The sequence below is a fragment of the Vigna radiata genome, chromosome 6, assembly GCF_000741045.1.
Source record: "Vigna radiata var. radiata cultivar VC1973A chromosome 6, Vradiata_ver6, whole genome shotgun sequence".
In the NCBI taxonomy this organism is placed as follows: Eukaryota; Viridiplantae; Streptophyta; class Magnoliopsida; order Fabales; family Fabaceae; genus Vigna; species Vigna radiata.
Genome location: NC_028356.1, coordinates 28,014,588 through 28,031,183, shown reverse-complemented (window position 1 = coordinate 28,031,183; position 16,596 = coordinate 28,014,588). Strand labels below are relative to the sequence as shown.

Sequence of the window (16,596 nt, the reverse complement as noted above, 5' to 3'; positions counted from 1 at the left end):
GTCAGAGTGTTTTCTGCAGGTCAACCCACACTAGTCACTAAAGGATTGGACAGTTCGGAGGATTGCGGTAAGGAGCAAATGAAGGATTATAGAGCAGTGTGATCAAAGAACAGTGATTTGGGAGAAGGATTGACCTCAGACCCCTTCAATCGAAACATTTTGGCACCCACCATGGGGCCCGAGGAGAGTAGGAGAAGCCCAATTGAGACCACAATGACAGAACAACTTCAGTTGGAGGTGCTTCAGGAGATGCGGAGGCAGATGCAGGAATTGAGGGCAGAGGTAGCGGCCTTGAGGGTAGAGCGGGGTGACGGACAAAGGGAGATGTCGGTCCAACAGTTGGTGATGCCTACACAAGAGCAAAGGGTTGACAACGCCCCCACGGTTCAGGCGGAAAATAGCGGTCAGAAGGCTACCAGCGCCGCAACAAGACCTGATTCTGTTAACCAACCGGCATGAGGGTCGCAATGCCCAAAAAGAAAATGCTCCGATCGGGTAGAAGGACTTCATCCCTTCACAGCAGCAGTCATGAGGGCTGCAATGCCCGAAAACAAAATGCTCCCCACGATGGAAAAGTACAACGAAATGACTGATCCAAAAGAGCATTTACTGGGATCCTTCGTGCATGCTATGGTCGTTTACTCATCAGATGACCTGGTCTGGTGTCAGGTTTTCTCTTTTTCTTTGAAAGGGGGAAACCTTATAATGGTTCCACTCCTTGGAGCCTAGAAAAATTGACGGATTCGATACCCTACGAGATTTGTTCAGCCAACAATATGCTTCTAGTAGAGCAAATGATCTAACGTATTTAGCCCTTGTGAAGATAAGGTAGGGGAGGGATGAGACGTTGAAGGATTTCATGGATTGCTTCAATAGGATAGTGTGCCAAGTGAAGGATGTGGGGAGGAAGTTTATTTTGAGTAGCTTAACAACTGCGTTGAAACCGGGCCTTTTCCTTGATAGCTTTTACACTGAGCCGCCACCAACACTGGGAGAATTGCATAATAGGGCAATGAGGTTCATACGAATTGAAGAAATGAGGGCTTTTCAAAAAGGCTAGAAGGAGGAAATGGCACAACTTACGCATCTCAAATACGAACGAAAGGAGGGAAGAGACTGTTCGGTTATGATGAAAAGAAGGGAGGTTCGGGAAGTCGGGAGGTCCAAAAGTGGCACAAGTTTGCCAGTTACACACCTTTGAGTGCACCTAGGACAACGATACTAGAGGAAGCGTTACTAGAGGGCACAAGTTTGCTAGCTACATACTCCTCCTAGTGCTAATGGGAGAAGGTACTGCCAATATCACTAGAATGTCTGCCACAATATTGAAGATTGTCCTGCCTCAGGGACATAATTGAGGAACTGATAAAGGTTGGTCGCCTTAAGAAGTACATACAGGGAGAGTTGCAAAGAAATCCCAACAAGAGGTAGCTGCTGGAACAACAAGGACGATCGGCGTAGCAGAAGCTAAAGCAGGGAGCGACCCTTGAGGGGCCATATCAATACAATTTCGGGAGGCTTTGCAGGAGGCGGTTCGACTTTGTCAGCCAGGAAGAGACACCTGAGGGGTTTAAGGAGTGTAAACAGAGTAGAGGTGGTAAAGCGATCAATGCTTGCGATCACCTTCTTAGATGAAGATTTTCACGCCCCAGATCCGGAGCAGGATGATCTAATGATGATGATAACTGCAATCATTGCCCGTTATAGCGTAGGCAAAGTTCTCATTGACCAAGTTAGCTCGGTCAATATCTTATATTGGAAAACCTTTCAGCAGATGGACCTATCTGAGGATTTGATAGTACCCTATAATAAAAAGATTGTGGGATTTGTTGGGGAGCGAGTAGACATCCAAGGCTATTTGGATTTGAGGACGAGCTTAGGAGCAGAGCGAGGGGCAAAGGAGTTGAAGGTTAAATTCTTGTTGGTGGATGGACGTAGCAGTGGTATATGTGAGTAATTACCATATTATATGCAAATATATGACATTTATGAATGATTAGCGGTATATATTGCCTAAGATATATTAAATATATGACATTAATGAGTAATTATCGAGTTATATTGCATAAAAATATGTTGCATTGATGGATAGTTAATGGACTTGACAGCTATAGAGCATATAAATACAAAGTCAACTTTCAAGTAAGATCATTTATGCCAGAATTATACTGAAACCTTCTTGAGAAACATACTTGACTTGAGTATAAGAGTATATTTTGTAGGTCAACTCATACTTAATCACTGAAAGATTGGACGACTAAAGGATTACGATAAAAAGCGAGTAAAGGATTATAGGACAGTGTAATGGAAGAAAAGTGAGTCAAGAGAAAGATTGACCTCAGACCCTTTATATATATATATATATATATATATATATATATTTCATCTCTTTCTAAGCCGAGGTTTCTTTCATTTAATTATTGCTGAAATTTTTCGTATAATAAGAAAACATAATCTGTTTTATTAATGTTCTTTTTTATTTTCTTTTGACCAAGGAAAGTATTCAGAACAGAGAAACAAATAGTTGTCATATGATTCTTTTCACACTGCTGTTGAGCTTTGGGTAGCTGCCTCGTCATTGATGGTTTATTCAAATTTTCATTCATTAACGATTCCTGAATTTCAAAGTAATTACCTTGTCTAAAACAACTCTATTAAACAAAAACTTGCCAAATTTGAACGGTTATTACAGTTACGTAACGACTCTATCCATTAACGCCCTCACACGTCCAAATTACAATCATTCTAGATTTCGTTCTTTTATTATATTATTATTGTGTGAAAATGGAGAAGATTAAGGAACTGGGAAAAGATTGTAATGTAGAGAGCTGTTCATTGACTTTGAAATCGAAGTTGGATTTCAAATGGATTGGGATGGTTGATGATAAACATGAGAATTTGTGTTAAATGAATTCAAAAGATTAGTTTAACAAGTAAATGAATATTTAGGCTAACTATATCATATTAAGTATTTCATTTAATATTCTTACGTTCTTTTTAAGGTTCAATGTTTCTGTGGTTTCACTCTAGCAATACTCATTCAACGATAATCCTTTTCTCCTAACTTTACTTTTCGGTTTTGCACCTTAATTTCACATATAAATAGCTTTTTTTTAGTGATACTAACTCTTCATAAAAGAAATATCAATATATTAAGTTACTGCTAATCTAAAAGATAGAGTAGTTCCTGCACCTCCATAACTTTTTTCATATACTCTCGGTAAATTTTTATATTTCATTATGTAATTCGGAATGTAAACTTTGGACTTTTGAAAGATATAATTTAAGATGTACTTTTTATTTTCATTTTAACATGTATACTCTAAAATGTAATTCCTTTATTCTAAAAAGCACTATCCAAAATATATATATATATAAAAAATTGTAGAGTCTATAAATCATGTTTTTCCAAAGTATATAATTTATAACAATTTTGTGTTCCGAAGATATAATTCATAATGTCTTTTTTATTTTGTATTCCAAAATATATAATTTAAAATACATTTTTTTTGTATTATAAAATAAAAAAATGATTTTTAATTATACAATTTAAAGTCTATAATGTAGTTTTAATTTTGTATTTTAAGATATACAATTTAAAGTATAAAATAAATAAATAAATATGTGTATGCAGTTAAAATTATGGAGGTGGAGGAAGAAATAATTTTGCAAGAAGTAAAGCCCATATAACTCCAAACTCAAAATATTCATATATAACAAGGATAAAACAGCTAAACAAATAAATACTGAACATATTTTGATCATTTATTTACTTTTTCTATGTGTTATATTGTTTAAATAAATAAAAAATAATTAATATATATACCAACGCACTACTAAAATTTTAAATTTTAATGTTGGTTATAGTTACTCTTTAATAGCAATTGTAATCATTATTATTTTTTCTTTTTTTTCCGTTATCCCATTGACATAGAATTCAAGATATCTGTATGAGTTAGATTGGTACAAATTAGTTATTATTAACGGATCAAATTCAATTTGAGACTGGTTGTGCTGCTTAATTAAAATGCTTTAAAATTTTAGTTTTAAGCATGGAAGGGAAGCAAAAGCTTTGATTGCAGAAAATAATAATTCATTTGAATGGAGTATATTGTTATAAGTTTTGACTTTTTTTAATTACAAATTTCTATTCTCAAAATTTTAAGGTTAAATATATGTTTTAGTTCTCATATTTGTTTTTCATTCTCAATTAGGTCCTCATGTTTTTTTTTTGTCCCAATTGCATCCTAATATTTGTAAATTTGAGGAATTAAGCCCTCTCTGTTTTTTTTTTGTCCCAATTGCATCCTAATATTTGTAATTTGAGACAATTAAGCCCTCTCCNTTTTTTTTGTCCCAATTGCATCCTAATATTTGTAAATTTGAGGCAATTAAGCCTTCTCAATTGGCCTACGACGTTAGTGGCCAGTTAACAGAAAGGATTTAATTGCCTCAAATTTACAAATATTAAGATGCAATTGCGACAAAAAAAAATATGAAGATCTAATTGAGAATGGAGAACAAATATGAAAACTAAAACATATATTTAACCAAATTTTAATCATCTATATTTTACTATTGTATCCTCTGCAGTAGCATGTATATATTATTTTAAATTAGATGAGTCAACTTGTATGATCATAACTTTTTATAAAGTAAATAGAATCATTAAAGAAATGAAGTGAACTATATTTTCTTATTTTTATTACAAACTTGTGGTAGAATAGGTGGAGTTGTTTTACTTGTGGATTTTGCTTTTGTTATTATGAAAACTATATATGAAAGTATAAAATATAGTTTTGTTTGATTAGTATATTTTTTGAATTTTTATTAGTTTTTTTAATAAAATATTTTATCAAAAATTAAAATGTAATATAATTATTATAGTAAATGGTGTTATTACATGAAAAATAATTAAAAATGGTAAAATAAAATAATATTCAGTATGATAAGGGATGTGATAGAAGGGAATCCTTAAAGAGAGATGATAAAGAAGATATAGCTCGGTAACAAAGTGGTGTAAAAATAAAAAAGAAAAGAAAAGTAAATTAAGATAATAAAAAATAAGGTTAAATATGTTTTTAATCTTTGAAGTTTCACTGATTTTTGGCTTTAGTCCCTACATCAAACATTGATGGCATTTCATCTTCTTAGTATGGAAACATGTAAAAATGGTCCTCAAAAATAGACAGCGTCAACTTTTAGTTGATGTGACAAACGACAATGCAATGTTGGCTGCCAGCTTTCCTGTTCTTTGTCTGACACGTTGCTTATACCGTGAAAACCTCCATGGCCATCTTCCTGGGAGAAAAAACCTAACCCAATCTTTGCAGATTCATCATCTTCCTATCCCAAATTCCCCCTGTCAAAGAAATTCCACCAAGTTGTAAACCAATTTCTCACCGCCTTCAATCCCCTTTCTCACAATCTTCAACACAGTAAGTGTTGCTGGGACGTTTGGTGTTTTAGAAAAAAACCCTCGCATGGAGAGGAAGGAGAGCGGCATTGGTGGCGTCGGTGAGGGAGCGATTCTAGCGAGGACAGCTAGAGTCAGCTTTGTCGACGGTGGGTCATCACCACTACCAACCAACCTCTGTCGAACAACGGAATGCTATTAGCCTCGGCATCCCTCGACAAAACCCTAATTATTTGGTCATCTACCACGCTTTCCCTCCTTTACCGCCTTGTCGACCATTCTGAGGGCATCTCTGACCTGGCCTGGTCCTCGGATTCGAACTCTCACTATATCTGCTCCGCCTCCGACGACTGCACCATCCGAATCTGGGACGCCACCGGGGGCGATTGCGTGAAGATCCTCCGCGGCCACTCTGATGCGATCTTCTGTGTGAATTTCAATCCCCAATCAAGCTACATCATGTCCAGGTCCTTCGACGAGAGCATTAGGGTTTGGGATGTGAAGACCGAAAAATGCGTCTAAGTCATCAAAGGCCACTCCATGCCTGTCACCTCTATGCACTACAACCGCGAGGGCACCCTCATCCTCTCTGCCAGCCACGATGGCTCTTGCAAAGTTTGGGACACCAAAACCTTTGCTCCATTGAAAACTCTCATCGACGATAAGGTTCATGTTGTCTCCTTCGCCAAATTCTCCCCCAATGGCAAGTTCATTCTGGTCGCAACTCTGAATGACACCCTCGTGAGTTTTCATTCTCTTCTTAATTTTTCTTCTTCAGTGGTTTTTACATTCTAAATACTGTTTTTCTTCTTCAATGGAGGAAAATTCTCGCCGGGATGGGTCATCACCACTACTAACCAACCTCTGTCGTCACTTCTCAATCTCAAAAATCATTGTCGCTACCAATTGATTTGGATGAGAAAATGGAGGAGAAAAGAATGGGAGATGAACAGATAGACAAAGGATTTGACGTGGCAGGCGGAGAATATTAAAACTGTTAGAAGATGTGGCAAGTCCGTTAGTGAGATTTGACGCCGTCTATTTTTAGGGACTAAAAATACATGTTTCCATATTAAGAGGATGAAATGCCATCAATGTTTGATACAAGGACTAAAACCAAAAATCAGTGAAACTTCAGGGACTAAAAACATATTTAACCCTAAAAAATATGATATATGAAGTAGCCAATAATTTTTAGGGTGCTGGTACAATAACATGTACACGTGTCAATTACACTAAAATGACACTGTTTTTTCTATTTTTTCTTTCAAAATTTCTATTTTTTCAATTAAAAAATATTTTAAATGATGGAACCACCGTGTTATTTCAATGTCAACAATAAATTGCCGTGTCAAATAATTTTTGTAATTTATGTTAGAAATTAATAAAATAAGTTTGTATAGTGTAATAGTTTGCAAACTATCTCATTCAACCTGTTAATATACTTGATGTTTTCGAGTCATGAAATATTTTTACTTTTTAATTCGTAGTTAAATTTTGAAAATTGACACCTCAGTATTTTTGTTAAAAATGAACTTTATCAGTTTATTTATTTTAAATTAGTTATATTTTATAAAAACTAATATAGAGATATATAGAGAGAATTATCTATTGAGAATATATTCTTTAATAGTGTAAATAATAAATATTAGTGATTGGATATATTTTTGTATAAACAGTAAGCTAATAAGTGGGATGCTGACAATAAAGTATGTGACAGACAAATAATTTGGCATCACCACTGTTGGATGAAAAATTGTCTTGTATTTATGTCGGAATCTTTTAAGGTATTAGTTATTCTTATAAATTTTTTATATTCACCACTAGTATTTTTCAAAAAAATAATTATCAAAAATATCAAAATTACAAAAAATAAATTTGAAACGGTGCATTTTATATTAAACTTAAACAATTTCAAACATAAATTTATTTAAAAAGTCGTGTTACACACCAATAATCATGTTGTACATATACATCACCCATATTTGTGGACATGTATATCCTAAACAATGAATATTTCGTTTGGATACTTTTGATAATGGTATTATTTTTATAGGAGCCATAATCAAATTAAAATTAATTTTTTTTTCTGCTTAAAAACCTTTAAATTTTCTCGTTAGAAAAAGTGATAGTTATATAATCTAAGTTGTAAAGAAAATGTGAAATATTAAGATATTGTTTCTTCTTAACAAGATAGAGTAGAGAAGGATGAATTTAAAACTATTAAACTATGATTTTACAGTTTAGTTTAGTTACTTAAAATATACTTGTGTCCACACTTCTTACCAATATCATTCCATTTTCTTTGTATATATCAGCTTTTATTTTTTGTTTGGATAGGAGGACAGAGAATGAGAAAATAAAATAAAAAAATATTAATATTCGTAAACATGTTTTATGTTTATCAACTTTTTTTTATTTCTTTTTATTTTGGATTCCAATTTTCCTTACTTAAAACAAACAAGACATTCATCATGATGTGTACATTAATAATATTATTATTATTATCCACTCATTCACATATAATATTAATAATAATATTTGAAAATACAATTTGACTTCTTTTCACTAAAGACAAGTAAAGTTTTTTAAGCAATTAAATGATATATGAATGTTTTTTTAAGCAATTAGGTGATATAATTAATGTGGGATTAAAGTTAATCGATTTAAAAAAATTAGAAAACTAAGGTCTTGTTCACTTTAGTGGAGTTGGGGAAGAGTAATTGAGAGGATTTGAAGGTAATTTTTTTTGTTTCTTATTTGAATAAATTTGGAGCTAAGCGAGAGTAGGTTTGGAGTAAAATTTGTGAGAATTAGTGTATGATTTAATTTATGTGACAGATTAAAAAAATTTACTTCCAAATTCACTCTCACTTACCTCCAAATCTATTCAAATAAACAACAACAAAATTTATCATCAAATTCTCTCAATTACTCTTCCTCAAATTCACTCAAATAAGATAGTAAATTTTTACTGGACCAAAATTATACATTTATAACATTGTAGAGATCACAAGTAGATTTAAACTTAAAAAAAAAATAGTATGATAACTTATTTCATATATAATTAAATTTTAATTAATTTCAAATTGCAAGTTCTTGAAAATGCTTATCTCTCTCCCTTTCCTCACTATCAAATAGAGAATAAACAGGCGAAAAAGAAGCCATTATTACATGGGAAGGAGGAGAAGACTTGACACAAATGTGATTGAAGAAGAAGGAGACTCGCAAGGCAGAGCATAGAAACTTCAGGAACTAGGGCGACCAAGCAAAGGCAAAAGTGACGGTTGGGTTTGCCTTAGACAACCTATTTCATTAATGCGTGGAACTGACGAAACCGCCATCCAATCTGCACCGTTGAATACAAATGATCCAACAGACCTTTTTTGATGACTCTGCAACTGCCTTGAAAGTGGGAAAACACTAATCATGTCTACAACGCTAAACGACAACACGACTGTGTCATTCTAAAGTCACACGAAATCAAACATGTTTATCTGTCTCCCCATCTGACATGACTCGAATGTCCTATCAACAACCAAGCGCTCGTCCACCTTCTAATAACTCCTTAAAATTCCTACAGTTAAGCCAGCCTACAACCTTACGCTTAACTCGGACTTGAGGGAGATGATGTACGAAAGGATGCCTTCAGCGGTCGGTTACACCAACCGAATACGATTACCAGACAACCGAATGAAAAAAATAATAAATCAATCATCATGTTGGGCCATAATTGGGCCAACCCTGATTATTGAGCTCGTAGCCCATCAACAATCTAAAAGGTATTCCATTAAAGATACCGAAAATCAAACAATATAATATGGAGAATCAAATAGTATCTAATAAGAGATATAAAGGAAGCTGTTTAACTGTTTATGGGTATTCAAGTAAATTTGTTTATATTTTATTCTGTTTATATCCTGTTAATCTTATATCAACTCAAGACCTATAAATAGAGAACCAAGGACACCAAACAAGGTACACTTGCATTCTTCACATTCTCCACCTCCATCATAATCACACTGCAATCCCACTACCATCTTTCTCACTCTGAGCATCACTTTGTTGAGATCTGAGAACACTTTATTATAGACGCCTAACTTGAGCATCGGAGTGCCTTCGTAGATACCCTCCACTCGATCAACGGACGGTTCAAGGAATGGCTGAAACCTTGAAGGAATCCGAGATCCAGCGTCAGAAAGAAGCAGAGTTACATCATCAAGATTAGTCCTTTCGGTCCCTAAAATTTACTCGGAAACAATATTCATACATACAAGTCATGTCAATATTTTAAAAGTTACGTGACTTATATAGTTATAGATTTATTTGTATTCATTGTTTAAAATGCACTAATTCAAATATTTTCACATCCAAACAATTAAAAAAGACATGATGAGTGTCTAAAACAAATTGTTTCGACATGTATCCAAACATATTTAAATTTATTTCTTCCATCTTGTGTAAAAATATAAACCTTTTAGTTACGTCATGTGTGTATTTTTTAAGAATGATATATGGATAATCCTATTTAAATATATAATGAAACGTTACTCTATTTAAATTACCAATAATCTATTTATAATATACTTGTTAAGAAATTAAATTGATTGTTGCAATATTATTACTCTTGATGAACACTTATTAGTTTTTCACATAAAATACCATTATTGTAGCTGGTCAATGAACTTTTGCATAAAGTGAGAATGAAATGCTACATAAATTACGTACCCCACAATTTATCATTCAATATATTTAATCACCATATATAAACTCATTGGTATGCTAACTACACTGTTATAATCATCATGAAAGAATATTTTCTCAGAAACTTGCAGAAAAGCACTCATCAAATTGAACGGTGGTAACTGAAGATCTTTCTATATTACGGAATAATTGTGGAGGATAAGGTAAGGGCAATTCACAAATAAAGTGAAACAAAACAACTATTGTTATCGAAGTTGGAATCATATATTTATGTCAATTCAAGTCACTTTGGTCGGACTTCTAAGATTCCATTCAACTGTTTGCTGCTATGTTACAGAGTTACGAATTCGTGCCGAAGCTTAATTGTCATTCATTTGGGTATCATATGCATGGCCCTCTAAAGCTTAAATATGTCTCTTCATCATCTGGATTCTTGTTGTTGCTTGATGCCGTGTTTAGAGTTGTGTTGAAGTGGATTGAACTTATAAATTACATTAATATATGCTATCAGAATGAATATGTTAGAAGTTGTACGACTACAAACAACATCAATTTATAATATATAATTGTGATACAAATTTCATCTTACAAGTCAGTTTTATAAAATTGAATTAGACTTAAAACCCACATTGTATTGGAACAAACATGCTATCAACTCAGAATTTGATCATAGTGAATGAAATAAACGTATTTTTGAGTTTGAATATGGAACATACAACTATCTCAATTTTTCATGTCAAGGGTCTTTTTCTAGTCATTAGATAGCTCTAAAACCACTACAAAATTATAGCTTGTACTGATCTTTCACTATTCAAACACAATTTGGAAATGTTGAAAGTCTCACATTGATTAGAGATAAGAGTGATTCAGTGTATAAAAGTAGGTGTAAACATCACCTTATAAACTAGTTTTATGGAATTGAGTTAGAGTTAAAATCCACTTATATCGGTAATCCTAAAAAAAAAGGTGCCAGAGGTTATATATATATTTTGCTTACCTAGCATAACATGAAAGGTGGTTGCATGAGAGTGATTCTTGCTTGAAAGAAGTTATAAACCACACAATAATCAGAAGACAATCACTATAGTATGCAAGACATGGAACTGATGAAAAAGTTATGTGAAGAGCTCTCAACCACACGAACCATCTTGCTTTCTGTAATAATTGTGAGTTTTGTTACTGTATTTGTAAAGTAAATTGCTTTATTATGCGTGCTCCAAAGAAAGGGAAAGGTTATATAGCATTTAATATTTCCACTATGGCATTAATATACTCTCTCTGGATTCTTCCACGTACCCATCTAGGTTTTGCACCGAAAATGTCTCCTTTTACCGATGCCATGATTCTCCTGTCATCCTCTTTATTCTTGTCTCTCTCTCTCTGCATTTGATGATCTACTGGAAAAGGAACGTTCGGTGCTTAACATGTTATTATTCCTAAAGTCATGTTCAAAGGTCAGGAAATGAAGCACGAGGATTCTTTACTCATGAAGAATGTGTGCCTAATGCATTGCATTAAGTAGTGCTCTACCATTCCCCACCGATGACATCATCGTTTTAAAATATGATTTTGATTGTGTGATGCTTTTCAAATTTGTGAAATATTGCAGGTATAAATATGGCACGTTATGCACTACACTTGATAAAACTATTGTGCACCATAACATATAGCATTCATGTAACTGATGATGGGATCTGTCTTAGGAACTTCAAAACTTATTTGATTCCTTTGCTGTAGGTCTCATTAGTTACCTGTGATCCGTTTTGCGCTAGGCAGTTATATTATATTGTATACTGCAAGTAGGAATCTGCACAAGAAAGTAACTGCTCTGTTTCTCTCTCTGACTAGACTTTTTCACTCTGATAAATGGCAAAAGTTTGTTGGCCATATTTTGATCCAGAGTATGAGAACTTCAGCAACAGAATCAACCCTCCAAGGTTCACTGTTTCATCTTCCCTTGAATTACAGCTTTGGTTTTCTTTTCTTTTCTTTTGCTTAGCAATGGTCTGCATTTTTTTATAGCTTAATTGGTTTAATGTAGTCACAAAGGTAAAAGGGAAAGAACAGCAGAACAAAAAGGTTAAAAGCTTGAGAAATTCTTAGCTTAATTAGTCTTTGTCATCAATTTAATCCCCACTAGAGTCCAAGGTTAACTCCCTCTGAAATTGGGGTTTGTGAAGGGAATTTCTAATACCTGGAAGAAGTGACTCTTTGATGGTAACTTTGTTTCCACTTCGCAGGGTCTCTGTGGACAATGATAGTTGCCATGCTTGTACACTAATCAAGGTATAATTTCTCAAAATGACTAATTGTGATAATGATATGGCCTCTTTGTGTTGAGTCATGATTTGGCAGCTGAGAATCTTGGGAAACATACCTAAATCATATGGATTTTACAGTTACTTTAACCCTAGAGCTTCACAATACGTTGAATTTAGCTTTATTCTTATTCTTATATGCCAAATGAAACTTTATTGTACCTTAGTTCTGACTTCAGTAAAAAACTTTCACCAAATCTCATTTTAGCAGAAAATAATTCAAATTTTAGCCCCAAGTGACCTTTGATTAGAAACATTCTCCCAGTTTCTTCCTTGTTCTAATTTGAATAAATGAACAGAAAAGATAGTTGAAAACTGAATTGAAAAGCATATTGAACAGACAGAATTTCTGTTAAGATCCCATTAAGTCGATTGCTAAATTATTAAGTTACCAAAACCATTTAGCTTCCACAAGTGGCTATCATCATCAGATCATATTTTTTCCGTAGTTCAAGAATGAATCATTAATATAGAGATAAGTTGATGCTATATCTAACGGAATTTTAATTTTTCAAAAAATAAACGCAGTTTGATAGTATTAACAAACCTGGAATTCTGCTGGAAGTGGTGCAAATCCTGACAGACCTTGACTTCATAATTACCAAAGCTTACATATCTTCTGATGGTGGATGGTTTATGGATGGTATGTTCGTGATTGAAAACTTGAATCGGTAATGCATTGACTACAAAAATTTGCCCTGTCCATGATTGTTGTTAGCCTAATTAAGAGCTAGTTACTATTGAGAAGCACTGGTCGCTATCAAGATGCTACTCATTACTTTCAGTTTTCTCTTGACCATGTATGTCCATTATGTATTTATTTTCCTATGCATATTTGAGCCAAAAAGAGGTATAATCCACTGTTTGGTAGATTAAGTGCTTGTATGGAAAACAAGACATTGGTGTTCTTATGAACATATTTGATTAAGCATATCTTGTAAATAAAGATGAATTCATAGCTAAACGCTGACATGTTTGAACAAATTGAATAAGCAGTGTTTCATGTCACCGATCAGCAAGGCAAGAAGATAACAGACAGCAAAACAATAGACTTCATTGAAAAGGTATTCATCTTTCTTCTCTACATATGATATATTATTATAGTTAAATATAATGTGATAGTATGTATTAGTAACCAAACAATCATGGAAAAAATTTTAGATTGTTGATGTAGTAAACGGAAATAGGATAACAATTAAGAGTTAGCTAAATGGAGCATTGAGTGGAAAATAAGTTTTATGTCTTAGAAAAAGAAACACACATCATTACCAATCATGAATTTGTTCGTTTAAACAAAAAGTCAATTGTAGTATAAACAAAATAATTGGTTCAGTTCATATTCAAAACCAGATAGGATTTGTATCCTTTCTCATCTTTGAATCTCCAATGCACTTGCAAACTCTCCTAGAGACTTCCACAGTGTAGAAAATACACTAGTGATTTTGGTAAAAAAATAGGTTTATTGTAGTAGCTAGGTACCCTTCATTTACATATGTAATATAACAGAATTGCTTCCTTACAGTGACATAAATATTTAACACACATCAAATACTGAGTACTATTTGGGAACATTACAACAGGCTCTAGGACCAAAGGGCCAGAGCACAGAAGGAGTGAAGAGTTGGCAAGGCAAAAGGGTTGGAGTTCACTCAATTGGTGATCATAAAGCCATTGAAATCATTGGAAGGGACCGCCCGGGTCTCTTGTCTGAGATATCAGCAGTCCTTGCCAGCCTCCAATTCAATGTGATTGCTGCTGAAGTTTGGACTCATAACATGAGAATAGCTTGTGTCCTTTATGTCAATGATGCTACAAACCAAGCCATGGATGAATCAAAAAGATTGTCTATTATGGAGGAGCAGCTCAACCACATCCTACGCGTGTGTGAGGATGACGAGAAAGTGGCTAGGACCAGTTTCTCAATGGGTTTGACCCACATGGATCGTAGGCTCCACCAAATGCTATTTGCTGACAGGGACTACGAAAGTGCTGGAGTAACAACAACAGATTGTCCTCCTTCTTTTAGGCCAAAAATCAGAATAGAACGTATTGTGGAAAAAGGGTACTCAGTAGTTACTGTAAGATGCAAAGATCGAGCAAAATTGATGTTTGACATTGTTTGCACTCTCACCGACATGCAGTATGTGGTTTTCCATGCTACAATCTCATCAGAAGGGCAACATGCATCACAGGTACACATCATTTATCAAAAGTAATCCATTCTGTACTTCAATTTACCATCATATATATAATTACTGTGATCATTTAACTTTTGGTTTGCTCAATTGATTTTAACCCAAAAGGATGCAACTGTAAAATAGTTTATCAGAAACTACAAAGTTGAAATGATTCATACGGGGATTTACTCGGGAAAAGAATTGAACTGCTATAGAGTCTTTTACAGAGTTATGTAATTGAATGTTGTAGTATAAAAGTGAACAAATCTACTTTACGTGAAAATTTGTAATTGAAAAACAGTGAAAGCTCATTTACATTGTTAGTAGATAAACTATTCTTAAAAAAAATAGATGTAGAAAGACCAAGTTGAAAAATGTGGACTAAGTGTTTAATGTGCATTGTTAGGAGTACTTTATCCGGCATATGGATGGATGCACGCTTGATACTGAAGGAGAGAAAGAAAGGGTCGTCAAATGCATTGAAGCTGCTATTCAAAGAAGAGTTAGCGAGGTAATGTGAACTTTACATTTGATTGATGCATGTTTTTTTAACCCATACCAAAAAACGAAGGCGAGGATGAACTTCTGCGTCTGAACTTAGTAAGTTCTTCATGCAACTTGATTTCATAAGATGGTGTTGCAATAATTCTTATGCTATGTTGTAACTACTGAATTAATTTTCTCTTGACCCCTTTTCTTCTGAAGTCAGCGATCTACTATATTCTTTTCTGCTCATTTCTTTCTTTCCCTCTTTCTTTCTCTTCATCAGAAACTCTTCTGAGTTTAACCCAATTAATACATTTTGAACCTGCAGCTATCTACTTGTATTGTTGCGAATGGTACGGCAGATATATGGGGACTCAGATTGTATGTGACCATCATATCCACCTAATGAATCGGTGACAGTGATGGTCTTTTGTCTTCAATAGAGCATTAGAGCTTAAGAACCTATAATCTCCACGTAATATCATCTCATCCACATCCCTATCACCTAAAAATTACAAGTTAAAAACATTAAGGCAAAGTTTGTCGTTTGGTTTTATCATATGCAAATTGAGTTAATGTGACGGATGCTTGTCATACATACTCTAGAACAAGATACAATTAATTACGTGATAAATGTGACAGTATCCTATTTGACATTTTATGCATACAATAGAATTAATTATGATGATGATGTTAGCATTGATCCTGTGGATGGTGAACACAGGGTGTGAGCCTTGAACTGTGTGCAAAGGACAGAGTGGGATTGCTGTCAGAAGTGACAAGGATTCTACGAGAGAATGGCTTAACAGTTAGTAGGGCAGGTGTGTCAACCATTGGGGAGAAAGGGCTAAATGTGTTCTACGTGAGAGATTCATCTGGGAACCCAGTAGACATGAAGATCATCGAAGCATTACGCAAGGAAATTGGACAGACAGTGATGGTCAATGTGAAAAGGGTACCTGGCAGTTCCAAAGCACCAGCTGAAACCCGAGGTTGGGCCAAAACAAGCTTCTTCTTTGGGAACTTGTTTGAAAGGTTCTTGACTTCATAATCACACTTCAAAATCATGCATGCATTGCTTATAAAAGACACATCAAAATCTGTATATATTTAAGAATAAAATCAAATGTTGTTCAGTGTCTCACTTGGGTAGGCCTTTAACTTGTCGCTTTTGTTTTAAACCAATGCTTATAAGATGTAACTTATATTTAGTCTTTCCTTTGGCATATCTGTCTCTCAATGTTATCTTATTTTTGACTCGAGTAAAATAATTATAAAAATATAAAATTTATATTTTAAAAAAAAAAGATAAAAAAGAATAAATGTAAAAAAAAATTAGATGACTCAAAGAATATTTTCCTTTTTTTACTCATGTACTTTCTTTATATTAACTTTTGTTTTACATAATGATGCTATGATACATAAAACTCTTTTATGTTAATGTAATATTATTTTTTATTTCTTTTTAAATATAAAAATTGACTTTTTCATGTTT

At 33.7% G+C, this 16,596-nt stretch overlaps 1 protein-coding gene and 1 pseudogene across 7 annotated transcripts; both read left to right on the top strand.

The window, feature by feature from the left end:
* Window positions 1-1,609: 1,609 nt before the first annotated feature.
* On the top strand, window positions 1,610-6,519 carry LOC106763659 (annotated as a pseudogene).
* Window positions 6,520-11,211: 4,692 nt separating this feature from the next.
* Window positions 11,212-16,306, top strand: LOC106763109 (ACT domain-containing protein ACR3). 7 transcript variants are annotated; one of them, XM_022782353.1, is made up of 8 exons: window positions 11,212-11,286; window positions 11,969-12,057; window positions 12,361-12,406; window positions 12,967-13,081; window positions 13,435-13,502; window positions 14,019-14,630; window positions 15,022-15,126; window positions 15,826-16,306. In XM_022782353.1, the coding sequence occupies exons 2-8, from the start codon at window positions 11,987-11,989 to the stop codon at window positions 16,150-16,152; spliced, it is 1,344 nt and encodes a 447-aa protein (XP_022638074.1). In that variant the 5' UTR covers window positions 11,212-11,286; window positions 11,969-11,986; the 3' UTR covers window positions 16,153-16,306. The 7 variants fall into 7 exon arrangements, 6 of the variants coding, with proteins under 6 accessions (XP_022638074.1, XP_022638072.1, XP_022638070.1 ...); XM_022782351.1 differs by lacking the exon at window positions 11,212-11,286 and adding an exon at window positions 11,397-11,574; XM_022782349.1 differs by lacking the exon at window positions 11,212-11,286 and adding an exon at window positions 11,397-11,574 and having other exon boundaries at window positions 11,858-12,057.
* The last annotated feature ends 290 nt before the right edge of the window (window positions 16,307-16,596 follow it).

Bases quoted from the DNA above. Each gene is read 5' to 3' on its own strand.
- LOC106763109 (XM_022782353.1), top strand. From the start codon at position 11,987: ATGGCAAAAGTTTGTTGGCCATATTTTGATCCAGAGTATGAGAACTTC. The intron at 12,058-12,360 runs GTTCACTGTTTC...TCCACTTCGCAG, and splicing joins AACAGAATCAACCCTCCAAG to GGTCTCTGTGGACAATGATA. The intron at 13,503-14,018 runs GTATTCATCTTT...ACATTACAACAG, and splicing joins CAATAGACTTCATTGAAAAG to GCTCTAGGACCAAAGGGCCA.